The 18,401-nt window shown below is 48.6% G+C and overlaps 1 protein-coding gene across 5 annotated transcripts; it reads right to left on the bottom strand.

Annotated features, from left to right (window-relative positions):
* Positions 1 to 382: 382 nt before the first annotated feature.
* On the bottom strand, positions 383 to 18,193 carry ZSCAN20 (zinc finger and SCAN domain containing 20). Of its 5 annotated transcripts, none has more exons than XM_059136695.1 (8): positions 18,080 to 18,193; positions 11,598 to 12,124; positions 7,160 to 7,346; positions 6,625 to 6,701; positions 6,262 to 6,346; positions 4,261 to 4,947; positions 2,389 to 2,817; positions 383 to 1,820 (listed from the first exon to the last, which is right to left on the bottom strand). In XM_059136695.1, the coding sequence occupies exons 2-8, from the start codon at positions 12,012 to 12,014 to the stop codon at positions 568 to 570; spliced, it is 3,135 nt and encodes a 1,044-aa protein (XP_058992678.1). In that variant the 5' UTR covers positions 12,015 to 12,124; positions 18,080 to 18,193; the 3' UTR covers positions 383 to 567. The 5 variants fall into 5 exon arrangements, with proteins under 5 accessions (XP_058992678.1, XP_058992676.1, XP_058992679.1 ...); XM_059136693.1 differs by having other exon boundaries at positions 18,064 to 18,176; XM_059136696.1 differs by having other exon boundaries at positions 2,389 to 2,814; positions 18,064 to 18,176.
* Between the last annotated feature and the right edge of the window lie 208 nt (positions 18,194 to 18,401).

Genomic DNA, 18,401 nt, shown 5'->3' with positions numbered 1-18,401 from the left:
TCGAACACTGATAAAGTCCTCCCAAGACAGCAAATGTAAGGACAGCCTGAGGACTGCATGGGGAGCGGTTTACAGGAGGAAAACGAATTACACTTAAGAAAAGTGCCTTCAAACCATAAAAGACTCTTAACATCAGGCAACAAACTGAGGGTTGCTGGAGGCTGGGCTAACTGCGTGACGGGCATGAAGAAGGGCACTTGATAGAAAGCACTGGATGTTACATGCAACTGATGAGTCACTAAATTCCACCCCGGAAACAAATACTACAGTGTACGTTAACTAAATTGAATGTAAGTTAAAAATTAAAATTTTAAAAATTAAAAAATTTTAAAATTAAAACATTAAAAATTTTCAAAAATTTAGAAAAGAAAGTGCCTTCAAATCTGGATCCTTTGCATTTGTAATTCACTTCCAAATAACCTGGATCATACCAAGACAGCTTTCCTGGGTATACACCAAGCTTAAAAACTGGGTAAGTTTCTAGCATATATCTTAACGATCTGAGAAGAGTTCAATATACATTTCTCTCTTTTGCTATGGCAAGGGTGTGGGGTGGGGGGGTGTCTCCTAAGATGCTTTCCCTCCCATGTGAGTTCTCCGGTGGGCACTGAAGTGGGAGCTATTGTTGAAGTCCTTCCCACACTCCATGCACTTGTAGGGTTTCTCCCCAGTGTGGATCCTCTGGTGAATGATCAGACTAGAGCTCTGGTTAAAACACTTCCCACACTCTCTGCACTTGTAAGGCTTCTCTCCTGTGTGAATCCGCTGATGAGTGATGAGGTTGGAACGATCACGGAAGAACTTCCCACACTCAAGGCATTTGTAGGGCTTCTCTCCTGTGTGCACTCTCTGGTGTGTGACGAGCTTGGAGCGCTCACTGAAGCTCTTCCCACAGTCCACACACTTGTACGGCTTCTCCCCCGTGTGGGTTCGCTGGTGGTTAGCCAGCGTGGAGCTCTTACTGAAGCTTTTCCCACATTCGGCACATTCATATGGTTTCTCTCCTGTATGGATTCTTTGGTGACTGATGAGGGCAGAGCTCTTCGAGAAGGTTCTCCCACAGTCAGAACACTGGTAGAGCTTTTCCCCTGAGTTGGTGCTGTGTGGGCCAGAATTCAAGTTCTTACTAGTGCTCTGAGGCTGTTCAAGAGACGTCTCTTCTGCAGAGCTCCTGCAGTGAGCACTGAAGGATAAGCTTAGGCCCAAGTTTTCCCCAGGCTCACTGTAATGGTCAGGATGGCCTCCCAAGTGGATTCTCTGATGTTTCAGGAGGTTTGAGCTCTGGTTGAAACTTTTCCAACATTCCCCACACTTATAGGGCTTTTCGCCTGTGTGGATTCTCTGATGGGTGACAAGATTGGAGTGATCACTAAAGCTTTTCCCACATTCGAGGCATTTGTAAGGCTTCTCCCCAGTGTGGATTCTCTGATGGGTATTGAGGTTGGAGCGATCACTAAAGCTTTTCCCACATTCAAGGCATTTGTAGGGCTTCTCACCTGTGTGGATCCGCTGGTGGGCAATGAAGTGGGAGCTCCGACTGAAGCTTTTCACACATGTATCACACTTGTAGGGTTTCTCTGCCAGGTACAGGCCTTGATGGTCGATAAGTTTTTCTAAGTCCTCTTCAGAAGAACATTCTTCCCACTGCTCCTGGGTGTTTCCCCACTGCCCTTCACCTTCCTCTTCATTTTCACTGTCTTGCCCCCAGTCAGGAGGGTGGCAAACATCCTCTCTAGTGCATTTTGATAAGGCTCCAGGCAAATCCTCAAAAATGTCCTGCTCCGAAATCCGGTCTTCATCCTTAGGCCTCATCTCAAACCCTGAAATAGACAGAAATGCAGTTTTCCTTCATTCATTAGTTAACATCTATTTATGGACCTTGTGTTTGTGAATTTAGTGTGAATTTTATCACGTATTTTCTGTTCACATCTTATAAGGCAACTAACATGAAACTAATCAAGTTTTGGGGCATTTGTAAATTTCTGAAGGGCAAAGCAGAGAGTGGAGCCCTGGAACATGGTGACCTCACCGACGGAGTCATGAGGCCCAGGCCACGAGGCCAGTCAATCTCTGTCCAACTCCCCCATCCCTCTACTCAATACTGAACACCTCCTTCTTCTAGCACATTACAAATAGCCCACATCATGGGAAATTGAATAAACTCTATATTTTCCCAGTTAAATCCCAGTAAAATTAAGACCTGACTGCCTATCTCACTTGGGGGATTACACAAAGCTAGAGACTGAATCATCTGAGCAAATCACAAATGCTTTTCCTATTCATTTCCATTCTCTCTTATACTTCAGAGACAAACAAGAAATGAGCTGGCCCCCTTGTTCTCCCTGCAAGCTTCTGGATTTTGTGGGCATCAAATTACTCCCCACTTACCGGTGTCTGGGATATTAGGACACGGGGCTGAAGATTTGATGGCATCTTCATCTGCTACCTCATCCCAGGCCTGCTGGTCACCAGCCTCAGTACTGTTCTGCCCCGACCTAGGGAGATTTGCTGCCTCCCTGAGGGTTCCCATGGCTCTGACCGCAGTCCGCGCCCTCATCAGGGAATCCAGTTCATCATAGAAGGGGCATGTCCCTGGTGGGTGGCTGCTCTTGGCTTTCCGGTAGCTTCGAAGGAGGTTTTTGAATCTGTAGCGACACTGCTCCAGGGTCCGCAGGAAGCCCTGTGCACACAGCCGCTCTGCGATGGCCCGGTACACCTGGCTGTTCTGGTGACAGGTGCGGAGCTTTTCAGAGAATGGGGACTCACTAAGAATGGTCAGGAAGGCCTTGGTCTCCTCGTAGCCCCAGTGCACACCTGCTGTCAGGAGTGAAGAGTTCAGAACTGTGAGGCATAATGAGACGTGCCTAGATCATCAGGGTTCACCATCCCCTGCCCCCCCTTCCAAATGTCTAAAACGAACACAGGACCCTTAGAAATCTTCCAGGCACCCAGGGCCCCAGCAAAGACTATACCCTTGCTTCTCAGAGGTAAGCCACAGCCTCCCACTCCACCCCACCCCTTCTAAGAGTTTCCATTAACTCTTGAGTCTTAGCTGAAGAGGACTTAGGTGGCCACGTTATACCAGGTGACCCCAACTCCTCTGGCTTCAGTTGGCTGCTGTAGGGAAAGGCCCAAAGCTGGGATCCAAGCTACTTTCTCTACATCCATCCCATACACGTCCTCTATTTGTTTTATGAACTTTCCTCTTAACAAACATGAGAACTGAAAATCCCTAGACATAACTGGACTTCAAATAATCTTGCAATAGCATCCAACCAAGGATACCCTTTCCTTTTGTGGAGGAATGAAAAGGGGGTGGTCTGTTCTCAGGTCCTGTGTGGGTAAATGATGCAGCCCAGGTGGGCAGCATGGTGGAGGGGGAGAAACCACATAAAACTGGAGGCAGGAGCTCTGGGCTCTGCCCTGCCCCTACCTCACTGTGTATCTTTAGATAACACATTTCATCTCTTGGGCTTCTGTGTTTCCACTTACACAATGATTGTTTCCCGAACGTCATGACTTACAGTCATGACTTCTGTTACATGTTAAATATCTCACTCTGTATCTTTCTTTACCTAAAGGTACTGTCTGTAACCACAGGTTGATGTGCTCCTTACACATTAAAATTAAAAGTTCATTCATGTAACACAACAACCTTCCCCATCCTCCTAGTGACATGCTCTGGCAAATATAGCTAAACCTTGAACAACACAGGTCTGAACTTCAAGGATTTACTAATATCCAGATTTTGTTTTTTATGTACAGTACAGCACTGTAAATGTATTTTCTCTTCCTTATGATTTTAATAACTTTTCTCTAGCTTACTTTATTGTAAGAATAGAGCATATAATACATATATAAAATATGTACGATTTACAATACTGGTAAGGCTTGTGGTCCACAGCACGCGCTATTAGTAGTTAAATTTGGGGGGGGGGGTCAAAAGTTATATGTGTATTTTCAACAGAGCAGAGGATCGGTACCCTAACCCCTATATTGTTCAAAGGTCAACTGATAATTGAATTACCTCTTTAGGGTTCCTTAAGGTCTCAAAAGTTTGCTTCCATAGCAAAAACTCATTCTAGGAAACTGATCATAGGAGGCAAGAGTAGGAGTTTAAGGACAACCAAAGGAACTTAACCCCTTACTCCAGGGGCATTGATCTAGACTTGCAATCCAGTCTATGCCCTGAACTCAGGGAGCAGAGGTTGGGCTGGCAGGGGTGTTGGAATCTGGATCCACAACAGCCCTTGTTCTTACCAATACGACTCTGGAACAGAGTTGGGCCCCCTGGGATCCTGGGCTCCCGGATGGACTCATCAGGGGCCAAGTCATCACCATCACAGTCTTCTGCCGTTTCCTCAGGCTCCCAGCCCCCTTCCTCCTGCCCATCCATCTCTGCATCGCTATCCCCCAGCCTGGGGAGTGCCACAGCCTCTCGTGGGCCGTCTGTGGCTCTGATGGCCGTCCGTGCCCTCACCAGGGCCTCCAGCTCCTCATAGAAGGGGCACGTCCCTGGTGGGTGGCTGCTCTTGGCTTTCCGGTAATTCCGTAGGAGGTTTTTGACCCTGTAGCGACACTGCTCCAGGGTCCGCAGGAAGCCCCGGGCCCTCAGCCGCTCTGCAATGGCCCGGTACACCTGGCGGTTCTGGTGACAAGTCCGGAGCTTTTCAGAGAAAGGAGACTCACTCAAAATTGCCAGAAAAGTCTTGGTCTCCTCGTAGCCCCAGTGCACACCTGACACCTTCATGTCCTCTGTGTCCCACTGGTATGGTTCCTCCCAGGCCTTTGAGTCTCTCCAGGCCAATGCCTGAGCTGGTCTTGTTTGCTCATTACCTGGGTTATAATCTGCAGTGTTCCTTTTTCCAGAATTTATAAAGCTTGGACGCCAAAGTTCTGGTCCTTGCTCTTGCTGGCAGTTGATACTTGGTTTTGAAACTGGAACTCCTAAGAAAGAAGAGAAATGATTAAGTAGAAATGACACACTAAGCAGAGTGCTTGTCCAAAATGCCCCTAAGAGAGATCATTTCCCTGCATGAGGCTAATGAGAAATTCCCATGCCAATTCCCCACGCTAACTGACCTGTTAGCTTTGTTTGCTTGTTTTCTTTGTTGGAGTTGTGAAATACATCACACAAAGAATGAGTGCTACTGGTCCACAAATGGGCACGTGGCCTAAACTGGCCCAACCAGAATGAATCTAACGGTTGGAGAAAAAGTTTTCTTCTCCCTTACTCATTCACTGTGTGTGTATGTCTGTGCGTGCAAGTGTGTGTCTCTTGCTAGGAAACTTGTGAGCCCAACTGACACTGGCCTCTATCTTCTGATTATGACACATGACAGCTCTAGTGCGAGGCAGACACTGAGGACGGCAGAACAGAGAGGAAGACCCTCGGTCTGCCATGACACTGCTGAGACACTCTGTACCAGGGCTGGAGCGTGCCCTCCGCTCGACTTCCAAAAACGTGAGAAAGTATGTTTCCTTATTTTTTTAACACTTAGCAGCTATGTGTAAAGGACTGCTGGCCCAACAGCTCCCAGCCCTAACAAAACAGGAAGCCTTTAATTAAAATAAATGTTTGAAGAAAACCAGATCAGAAAGAGCTGAGAGCTGCAAGAAACTTTAGCCTTATTTGGTTCAGCATTTCCCAAAGTTTGCTGTGAACACTATCTTACCCAGATATCGTGGTTTATCTAAAAAAGGAGTTCTACTATAAAGAAAGGTGCCAACACTTCCCGTGTCTCCCCTTAACTCCCCTAGGAGGCACAGCTAGCACTGTCTGCCACTTTATCCACATCTTGCGTCCAACCCCTCACACTGACCCCAGGCTCTGCAGGGAAATGGTTTCGTTTTGTGGAGATGCGCCCAGAGACAGGGGCTGGCCATGCGGGCTTCTCACTGTGGTTTAGTGCATCAGTCTCATGGGCTCAGCTCACTGGAGTCTGCCCATGAGACATGGACCCTGTTTGCTGCTGAAAGGACTGGGTTCCCGAGACAGCCTAGGACCACCATGGTGAACAAACTGAAGAAATGCGCCCCGGGAGGGTAGGCTCTCAGAAGCCAGCCGCCAGCCTCCATGCAGGCTGACCCCACGCCCCCCCCACTCCATCCCTGCCACCAGTGCTGGCTACAGAGAGCTGTCTTCTTCCTGTCTCTCAAGTGCCAGAGCTGTGAGTCTTAAGGGAGAGATGAAACATTCTTCGGGACCTGAGTGTACCAGAAACCAGACAAGAGCTTCCCAGGAGAGCACTATTTCCTTACCTAGGGGCACGCCGCTCCCACACCCGTCTCCTGGGGGGTCCTTGCAGAACTCCTTCTCAGCGTGTTTGCCAGGGCCCAGGGCTTCCTGTGAGATGTACGAGACAAGGACCACAACTGAAATCAGCCTGGGAACCCAAGCAGGCCCCAGGACAGGTCACAGACACAGGGAGACCTTGTGTGAGGCCATCGCTGTAAGCAGCAGCATGACTAAGGAGAGGCCCAGCAGATGGGGGTCGGGGGGAGGCTAACACCCTCCAACACTCGCCCTCCTGCCAACGGCAGGCCATGGAGAGAGAAGAGGGACGCAGGGGCACAGGCCTCAGAGAAGCCAGGACAGGAAAGGAAGGACAAACAGCAGCTTACCTGCGACTCGGCTGTCGCCTCCCAATCTCCAACACTCCCCATCTTCGGGACAGCAGGGACTCGGGGAGTGAGGACAGCTGAGGAGAAGGAACAGTCTCTGAAACCCACGCTCTGGTTCCCCGGAAACACTCCCTCCCAGGTCAAGCTTTCCAAGGGTCACATGGCATCAAACTGAGACCACCCGACCAGCCAGGGCAGACTTCCCCCTTTCACTTCCCTTCTGGAGGGTCTGGCTTCGAAGCCACCCTGAGAGATGGGCCATGTGTGAGATGCCAGCTCAGACTCCTCTTTGATCACCACCTGACCCCAAGCCGACCTGGAAGTGCCATGTGACTCGGCTCAGGAGGGCGCGGCCACATCGCCGGGAGCTGCCCCTCCTTGCGCCATGCTGACCCGCCGTCCCTCTCAGCGCGCCCATCAGACACTATTCCTCCCCGTGCCTCAATTCCTCACACCCCTCCTCCCCGTGCACCCTTCCTTACTTCCTCTAATCTTCTCCTCTTTTCCCCTGGGTTCCCTGATTCTCAGTACTCACCGCTCTCCTTCAAAGGCTGTGGCACCATCTTGGTGTCTAGATGCTTGGGAAGGTCAGGGCATGAACTCTTCACCCACTGCTTCTGGCGCTGTGCCTCGGGCCAGTGACTCGCCGGCTGCAGCTGACAAGGCTGAGATTCCTGCACTGCCTTTAAGGACCTGGCCTCTTCTGCACACAAGTCCAGTTCCTACACACAGAGGGTCAAAATTCCCAATCATCAGTTCAATAAGGCCAACGTTGCTAGGGCAGAGAATGCTCTTTTGAGTACAGCTGTGGTCCAGAGGTTCACAGGCTCTTTTTAAGATCCAAGGATGACTCAAAGTATGACAACAAAGCCATGAGACTGACATTAGTAAACAGACCAGCACTGATGCCACCAAATGACTACTGTTTTGTTCAACAGGGGAGAGAGACCACATGAGTGTCTCAGTGAGGTTGCTACTGTTCCAAACCTTTCTGAATCACAGAGATAAATCATGTCACATGATTTTATGACATTAAAACATAAACTCTAAATATCGAAAACTGGAGATTTCATGTTTAAGGTATCAAGCAAAGATAAAAGTTAACCAGATATCCGTCAAAAGATAAAAACAGATATAACAATAACTCTAAATATAATGGCCTAAATATTCCTGCTGCAAGGCAAAGAAAATTCAAAAATAAATATAAGAGAAGGGAGAGGCAAACAACCACAGATGGATTTTTTTTTTTTTTTTTTTTTTTACAGATGGAATTTTAAAATGGAATGAAAGTATGCACTGTTTGAGAGAGGGCCCCTCTACTCTTAAAACAGAAGGAGAAGCAGAGACAAGGCACTGTAACTCAAAGGAAAAACAGAAGTGGCAATTTCGATTTCAGTGCAGAAGTTCAGGCAGAAAAGCACCCAGAGACACAGAGCACATATATAAAATAAGAGGGAAAAATCATAGAGAGGATAGTACCCAACTCAGCGTTATCATAAAGCTCATTTCTTATCTGTCCGTTGGTTCCAAGTTCAGAGATGGAGGTGGAGATGTTATTTTCTGGCCCTAAAACCTCAACAATGTAACACTCCCGCTGCCTTATAGAAACTTCAAAAAATGTGTTTCAATGTCTTCAGTAGGTATTTTCAAAACTCAGGTGGTTCAGAAATAGAAACCATGAAGGTCTAGTTAGCGAAAATAGCCCATCCCCAGCCCCGTCCCCATCCCATCCACCCAGGGTCTTCCTTCTCCCCACTCCTCCCCACAGGAAACCACTGCTCTGCATCTCAGTTTCTTTATATACAAGCATCTATGAATATAGACTCTTCTTGCTTCCCTATTTCCATATAAAACACAGCAGTTATATACATTGCTCTGAACCTTATTTTTGATTCAAAATAATAATATCCACCTTCATCGACTTACTGAGTCTGAAACAAACCTGTAACTCCAAAAATCTTTGACTGATCTGAAAACTCCAATCTTCTCCCAAAGACAGGGATATTTATCCTTAAGATATACGGGAATGGGCCCTGAGCCTAAAAAGCCATTCCAGATGAGGCCATCCACCAATGTCCTGTGTGGTTCACAGGAAAAAACATCTGCTCACAACTTTCCTCCATGACTGTTGAAGTGAAAAACAAATCAGCCTCTCTTTGTTACAGCTTCAATCTTACAATCTACGGAGAAATTGTGTGACTAGACCCCATAACAATCCTCCCTGGCAGCCCGAGCTCCTCCAACGACTGACACACCTAAGCAAAGATTCTGATTCCACAGATGGCAACTGTAAACGCAAAAAGGAGAGATTCAAGTGACAAGGAGAAGGGAAAAGTGCATGGGGTAGGGATCGATAAAGAATCCATCAAAAATGCCTGTGCACCGCACAAAAGCCTACACATGGATGTTTATAGTAGTTTTACTCCTAATTGCCAAAACTCGGAAGCGTGCCCTTCGGTAGGTGAACAGACTGCTGTGTATTCAGACAATGGAATATTACTGTGCTAAAAAGAAATGAGCTATCAGGCCAGGAAGACACACGGAGGAATTTTAAATGCATACCATTAAGTGAAAGAAGCCAATCTGAAAAGGCTACATACGTCCTGTATGATCCCAACTACACGACACCTTGGAAAAGGCAAAACTATGAAGACAGTAGAAAAATCAGTGGTTGCCAGGGGGTTGGGGAAGGAAGGATAAATCCGCAGAACACAGAGGATTTTCAGGGCAGTGAAACTACTTCGTATGATACTATACTAGTGGATATATGTTGTTATACATCTGTCAAAATCCACAGAACGTCCACTCCCAAGAGTGATATCCAATGTAAGCTACAGACTTTGGGTGATAGTAACGTGTCCGTGTAAGTTCACCAATCACAGCAGGTGCGGCACTCTGGCAGGGAACGATGGGCCGGTGGGCTGGGGGAACGGGGGCGTGTGAGAAATCTGGGCACTTTCTGCTCAGTTTGGCTGTGAACCTAAAACTGCTCTAAAAAAATAAAGTCTATATATATATATATATTTTATTTTAAATGACTATGCACCTGATGGGGAGAGGGGTTCTGGAAGAGGTGACCACAGAATCAACAAGGCAAAACCCACCCAATAGCAGAGCTGAAATGTCTCTTTAAGGAAAAGATCTTGGAGGACGTTGCCCAGAGCACTGCCTTTTCCCGGCAGTTCTCTCCACAGGACCTAATTAGCTGGAAGGTCTTGGTAAATTTCCCTTGTGGAAAACGTAACCGAGTCAGGTACCCCACAATGTAATCACAAGTTGTAAGGTCTGTGGGGGCACGGAGCTCCTTTGCTACTTACCCGTTTTTTTGGACATTTGTAAGTACTCAGGAGCCAGGAGAAAGTTCAAACAGAAAAATAAAAGTCACATCATAAAGAACGTTCCATTACCTTTTTTTTCTTTTTCCAATTTTAGAAGCAGTTCAATCTCGGCTCAGCTCACAGGAGTATAATTTGAGAACTTTTGGTCTAGTCCAACCCCCTCATTTTACAGATAAAGAGCATAAAGACCCTGATTTAAATCAATTCTCTCTCTGGGTCTCAAGGTCTTCATCTTTCAGCTCTGAAGTCCTGAGACTTCCATTTGTTTTCTCACTGCCGCTTAAGAGGTATAGCTGGTTTCTTTACAAGAATATGGGACGGTGGGCTGGTACATTCAAATAAGGTACATCCTCTCATACTTAGTCCTGTAACTTCAAATAGGACGCTTTCTGTGTCTTCAAAGGGTTTGTAAAGGAGTCCAAAAAGCTAACTCACAGATCACAAACCTCCCTTCCTCTCTCTCATCTGTCCAAAGCTTTACCTTTTATAGAAAACCCCTGCCATTTGCAAGGGATATTCTCAAACCTATAATTTCCCCCAACAAAACAGAATTAACTATAACATCACAAAAACCATGTAACAAGGGGAAACAACAGGGTTACATCGAGATGAAGGTTCTGGGCAGCTAGCTCAGCCTGCAGCCGGCTCAAGGACTTTGTTCTACACATGCCAGCTCCAAAAGCAGGATTCAAAAAAAAAAAGTGGTACCAGAGAAAAATTATAAAATGACATCACAGGCCTTCAGTCTCTTGCAAATTGCTTAAACTGTGAATGTTAAATCCACGAGGCTTTACCACTTAATTAATAGAAATCTAGACAAGTTACTTACCTCTTTGAGCCTCGGTTTATACAGCTAAATAATGGCGGCAGAACAGCACCTACTTTCTCGGGCTGCTGTGCTGATTAGAGGAGCAATACACAGAGAAAGCAGAGAGCGGGGCCTGACACACAGTGAGTGCTCAGGAAGATGTCAGTTACTAACCTATTTGAGCCCCATGCCTAAAAGGTATTTTAATTCTCGTGGTTTGCAGATGAGGCACCTGTCATGTCGCAGAAAGAACATCGAACTTGGAACCAGAGAATATACGTTGAGGCTCTGGTTCGATTGACTGAGCTCTGCGAGCCACCTGAGTTTGGGGGCCTTAGTTTCATCTACACAATGAGGATGATAAGGCTAGCTGTGTCCACCCAGATTTCTGCTGTAAAGCACCTCAAGATGTCGTCCCATGTGAAACGTAACACAAATCGCCCACACTGTGAATATGGTCCCGGGAGGCAATCTGGGCAGTGGTTCTAAATGTGGGCTTTAGCGTCAGGCTGCCACACATTCTGGCTCTGCTGTCTGGGGCTCTGAGACCTCAGGCCAACCACCTATCTGTCCTCTGCCTCAGTTCCCTCATGGGTAAAATCAGGGTAACAGTACCGATCTCATTAAACCGTTGACAGGATTAGATGAGTTAATATATGGAAAGCACTGAGAACAGTGTCGGGTACACAGCAGTGCTCAATAAATGTCGGCTGCTTGGTACCAACAACAATCACAATTATTACCACTGCCTTTGGCAATTATCAAGGTAGTCACAGCCCCGCCGCCTTGCCTGACCTGCTCCTTCAAGAACAGACTGTTTGCCTCACCCTCTGGCCCGCAGTCCGGACCTCTCGGTGCCAATCCTCCACGAGGGCCACGGCCTCCTCACCACTCTCAGGGTGGCGCTCCTGCACCCAAGCCTGGACCTCCCTGGGTAAGATCGTCAGGAACTGCTCCAGCACCAGCAGCTCCAGGATCTGCTCTTTGAGGCGGATCTCCGGCCGCAGCCAGTGACAGCAAAGCGCCCAGAGCTGGCTGAAGGCTTCGTGGGGTCCCGCCGCATCCCTGTACCGGAACTGCCTGAAGCGCTGGCGAGAGGCTTCAGGGCCAGGGACAGGGATACGGTCCTCCTGCCGGAGTTTGGATTCTGATCTCCACGAGTCCCCCTCCAGTTTCACAATCAGGAGTTCTTCAGGCTCTGGCTGGTGAGAGGCCTGGGTCTGGGGTTCTAGGGCCATGGCCATGGTCGGTCCAGGATACCTCGCTTCAGCTGGGCTGTCCTCATTCAACGTCTTCCTGCATCTAAGGCGTGTCCTTCAAGGGGCTCCTAGGAGAGGCAATGCTCCCCAAGGCTCTAAAGGCAGAGAAACAAGGGACAATGTAAGAAGACCCCCATACCTTCTACTGCCTTTGCCTGGGGTTGGCGTGCTGAGAGGAAGAAGCATAAACGGGCACCCAAACCATCAGCCAGCACGCCTTGGAGGACAGCACGGTATGAAGTCCTCTGGGACATGCTAGAACCCTGTACTCTGGCATCATGGCCTTCACCATCTAGCACGCCTGCCTTCCTCTACACGGGCCCAAAGTCTGACCTTTCCTCAAGGTGGGTTCCAAACGTCACCCCCTCCATAAGGCCTTTTTTCACAGACTTTCAGCTTTCCCCTAAGGGTGCTCTCCTTGCAAAATCCTTCTCACTCCACATTCCCTCTAGGTCAACCCACCCATCTGGTATTTTTCACCATCCCAAAACTGAGGACTCCCAACACTCCCACCAGGACCCGCCACCAGACCTCCAGACCCCAAATCCAACCATCTACAGGACATTTCCTCTTGACTGTCTACTAGGCACCTCGAACTCAGTGGGCCACAAACTGAATTCATATTTTTCTCCTGCAAACCTGCCCTTCCTCTGGAACTCTCCACCCTGCTAAGGCACCTCATTCTTTTTTTTTTTTTTAAGATTTTATTTATTTATTTGAGAGAGAGAGCGTGCATATACAAGCAGTGGGGCGGGGCAGAGAGAGAAGGAGAAAGAGGCTCCCCACTGAGCAGAGAGCCTGATGCGGGGCTCAATCCCAGGACCCCGGGATCAGAGGTGAAGGCAGATGCTTAACTGACTGAGCCACCCAGGCGCCCCAAGGCACCAACCATGCCAGAAAGCTGGTCATCATCTCTCCCCAACATCCCCCACAGCCAGTTCATCACCAAGCTGTGCCCTCCTGGACTTCTAGGCATCTACAGCCCAATGCCACCGCTTCATGCCACTGAGTGGCCATGCTTTCGCTGCCTCAGCCTCCTGACTCATGTTCCTGCCTGCTGTCCCCTCACCCCAACCTGGGCTTCTTCACACCACAACCAGACCAGCTCCCAGTCGGACTGGGTCACTTCCTGCTAAACACCCTCGAGTGACCTCCCACATCCCTGAGGATCAAGTGCAAAGCTTGCCCACGTCCGCACCTCATCTCTTTGCCACATTCCTGCTGCTCAGGGCATTCTGGCCACACGGCTTGCTGCCCACTGAACCTTCCCACAGGCAACCAGCCGCTTTCTTTGGGAAGTGTTCTCCCTTTCTTCACCAAGCTAGGTCTCAGCTTCTACTGTACTGTTTCCAAGAGGCCCTCCCTATGCCCTGGAACAAGATTCAGTCCTTCGTGTGCCACCACCTTCCACACCACCTACATGTTCCCCATAGCTCTCTTATCCACAAGATCAGAAGCTTCCCAGCACAGTGCTCAGGGCATGCAGGAAGCACTCAATAAACGGTGAGACAATGGTCAGTGCACACTGGTGACGTGTCATGAAGCAGGGGTTATCATTAATCCCCTTCTGCACACACTAGATTTTTTCTAAATGACCTTCGTGCTCATGCCAGAAGGACTTGTCCTCTCCTCTTTTTTCCATCAAGGTCACACGGGCCACATTCCATGTTGTATTACAGAGGTGTGTGCCTGTGTGGCCACAGAGAGAAGACAGCCTGAGGACAAGGAATACGGTTTGCCCCTTCCCTCCCCCACCCCCGCGATAAGTGGGGCACAACACCCAGGAGGCTCTCAGGAAATGCTTGTGGAGGGGACATCTGGGGTTGCTTCTTCTACACAATGAAGATGCTGACGACACTCATGCTGGCTTATCTGGAAAAATGAGCTCTTTGTGTCATTCCCAACAAATCCAGATGACACTAAAAACACCCACTCAGAGGAGGTTCTCAGCTACCCACAAGTGAGAATGAGTCAGCTGAACTGAGAATGGAGGCAGCGCTATAGAGACTTTAGGCCATCTGACTGGACTGTCCAGAAACAAGGCAAGGGTGATGCAAAGTAAAGGCTTGTCCCGAAGACCTGCACAAACACAAGGATGCTAGGGACACAACTCATGAGCACCTGGCAAGTTCCTCTTTGTCCTTCAGTTTCCAGAATCATCTCCCCTCGCCTGTGTTCCCAAAGCAGTTGGCACAGGCCTCTGATAAAGGTGTTCTTCTACAGCCTTGTAGTTCCCTGTTCTGACCTCTGACAGCCCCACTGGACTGTATTAGGGCCAGCATGCCATCTTACCCATTTCTGTATCCACAGTGCCTGATAAACGGCAGGGCCCTTAGCAAGTTTTGTTGCCTTTTATTAAAATAGTAAATCCAGTACATCGAAAGCCTAATGGGCTATGGAAGGGCCATCATTTATTATAAGCTAAAGAATTAACTTTTCATGGAATTTCCTTTTTGAACCACAGCCTTAATCACGCACAAGTCCAAAACCATTTGTGTCGCTCTCTCACACAAGGACTCATTCACCACTAGTCATTTACAGAGTCCTACTATGTACCTGCACTGTACTGGTCGCTGGAGAGCCATCAGTAACTGGGACAGACGATCTCTACCTCCATGAAAGTTACACTCTCATGAGAGAGACAGTCAATAAGCAAGCAAAGAAGTCTGTGCTCCTGCACCAAGAGAACATTACCACAAAATCGGCAATTAGTAGTTCTGCCAGCCCCAAAGCCCGGGGTAGCAGGTAACAGGGATTTTCTTTTGGAAAGATTGGAAAGTCCCAAAGGTTAGCTTCAAATACAAATCTGAAAGCAATTTCTGCTACTCTCTTAGACAGATAATGACTAGCGGCCTATCCACAGAGGGAGGTTAATACAGTCAGCGAATAGCAGGGTGACTTTACACAGAGCTGACGGAAAAAACAGACAAGGGCATTCAATAGTCCTAAGACGACCAGAAGGATCCGGGGCCACACTGGGATCAGCAACCTCAGAGAGAACCCATCTACTGAGTGCCCATGAGGCACCAGCGTGCTGCCAAGAGTTCCACCTTCATAATCTCACTGAATCCTCCAGGCAAGTAAGTGAGGTGTCATTGGTGTGTGACCGTACTACAGCGATCTGTAACTAACACACAGGAAACCGCATGCCAACACCATAAAGAGAAAGCCCGTAATCTAAATGGTGCAGTCAGTTCCATTCACTAGGTGTCTGTTTCAGAATGAGCATGACCTTCAGGGATCCCAGGTTGGTCTGAGTTCCCTCCAGCCTTCCTTTCCAGGGTGTGAGCAAAGTATGTTTCATACAGCAGGGTCCCCAAACACAGGCCAACTCTTTCATCTGACATTCAAACAAGGAAACCCAGCTGTGCTGGTTAGCTTATCGAAAGACAGTGTGTTGGTTTCTAAATGGCTCCTTGCCAGAGGATTTTCAAGCTGTGATTTCTGGCTAAATGTGATTTCCACCTTCAGTGCTGCCTTTAGGATATAATTATCCTGTAATGTTTGAGTCCATATCCTCAACTTACATAGAAGGAACTGAGCTTCTATGAAGACTCACTTAAGGTCACACAACTAGCAAGCTGCAGAGTTGGGACTCAGCCAAGATTCATTCTTTCCACTCATTTTTCTTAAATGCACCATCCAGCATCCTCTAGGTATGCCAATCATCCAAGCTCCTGAGAAGATGGTATGAGAGCAGAAAGAACATTAAGGTAGGAGGGAGCAAATCAGGGTTCCAATTCCACTCCTGCCATTATTAGCTGTGTGACTTTGGACACGTCATGTGGCCTCTGCAGCTTACAGCTTGACCCTTCTCAGTGCTTGCCCCCAATTAGTATGATGGGAGCAGAGTGAAGGGACAGGAAGACTAGAATCAGTGGCTACACATTTAAATGGCTGCAGGGGCCAGGCAATGTAAATGGGTACATGAGTAGAGCGGGGGCTATGGCTAGCTACGGAGCAGTAGAGAGAACATTGGCCTAGTTCCCAGGCCTTCTATTTTTTTCCAACAGAAGCTAACTCTGGATTTTTAAATATTGGCAACCAACTCAAAATTGTTTGAAACACCAGGACTAAATAGACGATGATGATAGGTTTCTTTCAGCATGGGCTGTCGTCACTTTACCATCTTTCAGCTAAATGATCTCAAAGGTCTCTTCCAATATCCCAGAAGATCTAGAAAGGGTACAGATTCCTCCTAAGCAATGAGGGATCAGTGTTGACTGGGGCAGGATCCCTTTACAAACACAGGGAAGCTGAGTAGCACCTTGGCTCCTCGGGTGTTGAGTGTGGATGTGGACATAAGGAACACACCCACTGAACAGTGGGTTGGTAAGGGATCTGCCCCAATCCCATAGCAAAAGCCAAGACTGGTCTGTGACCTCCAAAGAAGAAACTAGGAGTCCCCAAAGGCTGTCAAGCTTACTGGGCTGATGGTCCACGCTACTGCTTAAAGTAACTCGACCTTACGTTTAAGGGCTTAAACCAGGGAGAGGAAATGGGCTTCACATAAAGCACCAATTTCAGTCAACTGCATTAAGGACCCTGAAACCCGTGTCACTATGTGTTGTCACCAATTAGCTATGACCACCAGACACAGGAAGAAGTGGCAGCACACATTCTACATATTTGCCACCCCTGGCTTAAACTCCCATAGGTAATGAATCAGCGCCCAGCAAAGACAGCCCTGACAGGCAGAAGACGAAAAGCTCATGCCCTAGAAAACCACTGGAAGTAGCACTCTTCAAGACTGGTATAGCAAAGCTCACCCTAGACTGTCATTATTCACACATGCATCATGTAGTCAAGTATTTACGACCCTGGGCTGGACAATGAGGAAATGGAGGGGACTAGGAAACTGTCCCTGTCCTGGAGATGCTTACAGTCAAGTGGAGGAAACAAAAAGAAAGGAAAAAAAAGTCACAGATAATTATGATCAAATGTGGTAAATGCAGTAAAAGAGATCTATGGGAACTGGGGTTGAGGGGTGACTTAATCTGTTTAAGGGAAGAGAATAAAGTAACATTCAAGTTGGCTCCTGCCTGGAAGGACGGTTCTCTTGGCAGACAATGGGGTGAGAAAGTGTTCTCTAAGCTGAGAGAACAGCACACCTAAGGTGGAAAACCAAACAGCCTCTCCAAGAGATGGGGAAAACCAAACAGTCCTGGAGCACGGGGAGCCTAGGATGAGGCTGCAGAGAGTTCATGAAGAGTCTTCACTATCAGGTGAGGTGTCTGGACTTAATTCTACTGGCAATGGGAGCTAAGAAGGTTTATAAGCAGAGAGCACAACCAGATTTGTAGGTTAAACAGATGACGCTACTACAACGTGTCAGTCCAGGCTGGGGAGGTGAAGAAGTGGGAGGCTTCAGCAAAAAGGGGCAGATTCAGGACACATTAAGGAAACAAGAGGGATCTGAAGATCCTGGATGTGGAAGAACGCAAAAGGAATCAGAGGGTACCAGGCTAAAGTGGACGACGGTGCCACACTCACTTCCATTAGGGGGAAGGAAAGGGGGCGCTGGCTTGGGGCCAAACACAATAGCCAGTCCCACCTGCTGCGTGCCAGAAGTCACAACCGGTAAAGGAAGTGTGAGGTGGTATCAGATCGGCTATGTTTGTCGAGGCGGTCAGGTAGAGGCTGGAGCACAGTTTTTAAGGTCGGGCTTCAAGCTCAGGCCCTCTTCTCCTCACTTCTTGCCAGGGCCTGAGAACCCTCTATCCCTCCCTCTGTGGTCTCCAGACCCTTCTAGGACTCTCCCACCTCCAGAACCTCTCTCGGTCTCCTCACCTAGAGACCTTTCCACGACCCTCCTCACTCCCCCGGCCTTCAGTGTCCCCGCTCATCCCCGACCCCTCTGTGACCCTTCCCATCTCCGGACGCTTCATCCTCTGGCCGCCCCTCACCCCCACCCTCACAGAAAAGCTTCTTTCTCTCTTCTCACCTTCCCTGGCCCCCTGGGACACCACCACCACCTAAGCCTCCAACCCAGAGCCTGAGTCTCAGCTACCCCCGCCCCGCCACCCGGACTCACCCACCGAGACACCCACTTCATAACAGGGCGGAAGTGCTCCAGGCTTCGCGCACGGAACGCTGGGACGCGGAGTCCGAACCGCGCCACGGGAATGGAGCGTCAGAGACTACAACTCCCAGAAGGAACCGCGCGAGCGCCGGAACAAATCGGAAAAGGGTCTAAAATCGTGGGGGCGGAGCCTGAAGCGACTCCAGTCCTTTCCACAGGCTCCGAGATCTTGGCATCGCCCAGTAGGCGGACATTCAAGGCGAAGGGGAGCGGCCTGCTGCAGGAAAAATGCTGGAGCTGGGGGCCTGGAGAGGTCACAGGAGAAACTGGGAGAAGTAAAGAGAGAGAGT

Source organism: Mustela lutreola, chromosome 10 (genome assembly GCF_030435805.1).
Source record: "Mustela lutreola isolate mMusLut2 chromosome 10, mMusLut2.pri, whole genome shotgun sequence".
Taxonomy (NCBI): Eukaryota; Metazoa; Chordata; class Mammalia; order Carnivora; family Mustelidae; genus Mustela; species Mustela lutreola.
Note: the sequence above shows the minus strand (reverse complement) of the source record. Positions and strands in the feature narration are given on the sequence as shown.

Bases quoted from the DNA above. Each gene is read 5' to 3' on its own strand.
- ZSCAN20 (XM_059136695.1), bottom strand. From the start codon at position 12,014: ATGGCCATGGCCCTAGAACCCCAGACCCAGGCCTCTCACCAGCCAGAG. The intron at 4,948-6,261 runs GTAAGGAAATAG...CTTCTTTCTTAG, and splicing joins TGGGAGCGGCGTGCCCCTAG to GAGTTCCAGTTTCAAAACCA. The intron at 1,821-2,388 runs GTAAGTGGGGAG...TGTCTATTTCAG, and splicing joins TCCTAATATCCCAGACACCG to GGTTTGAGATGAGGCCTAAG.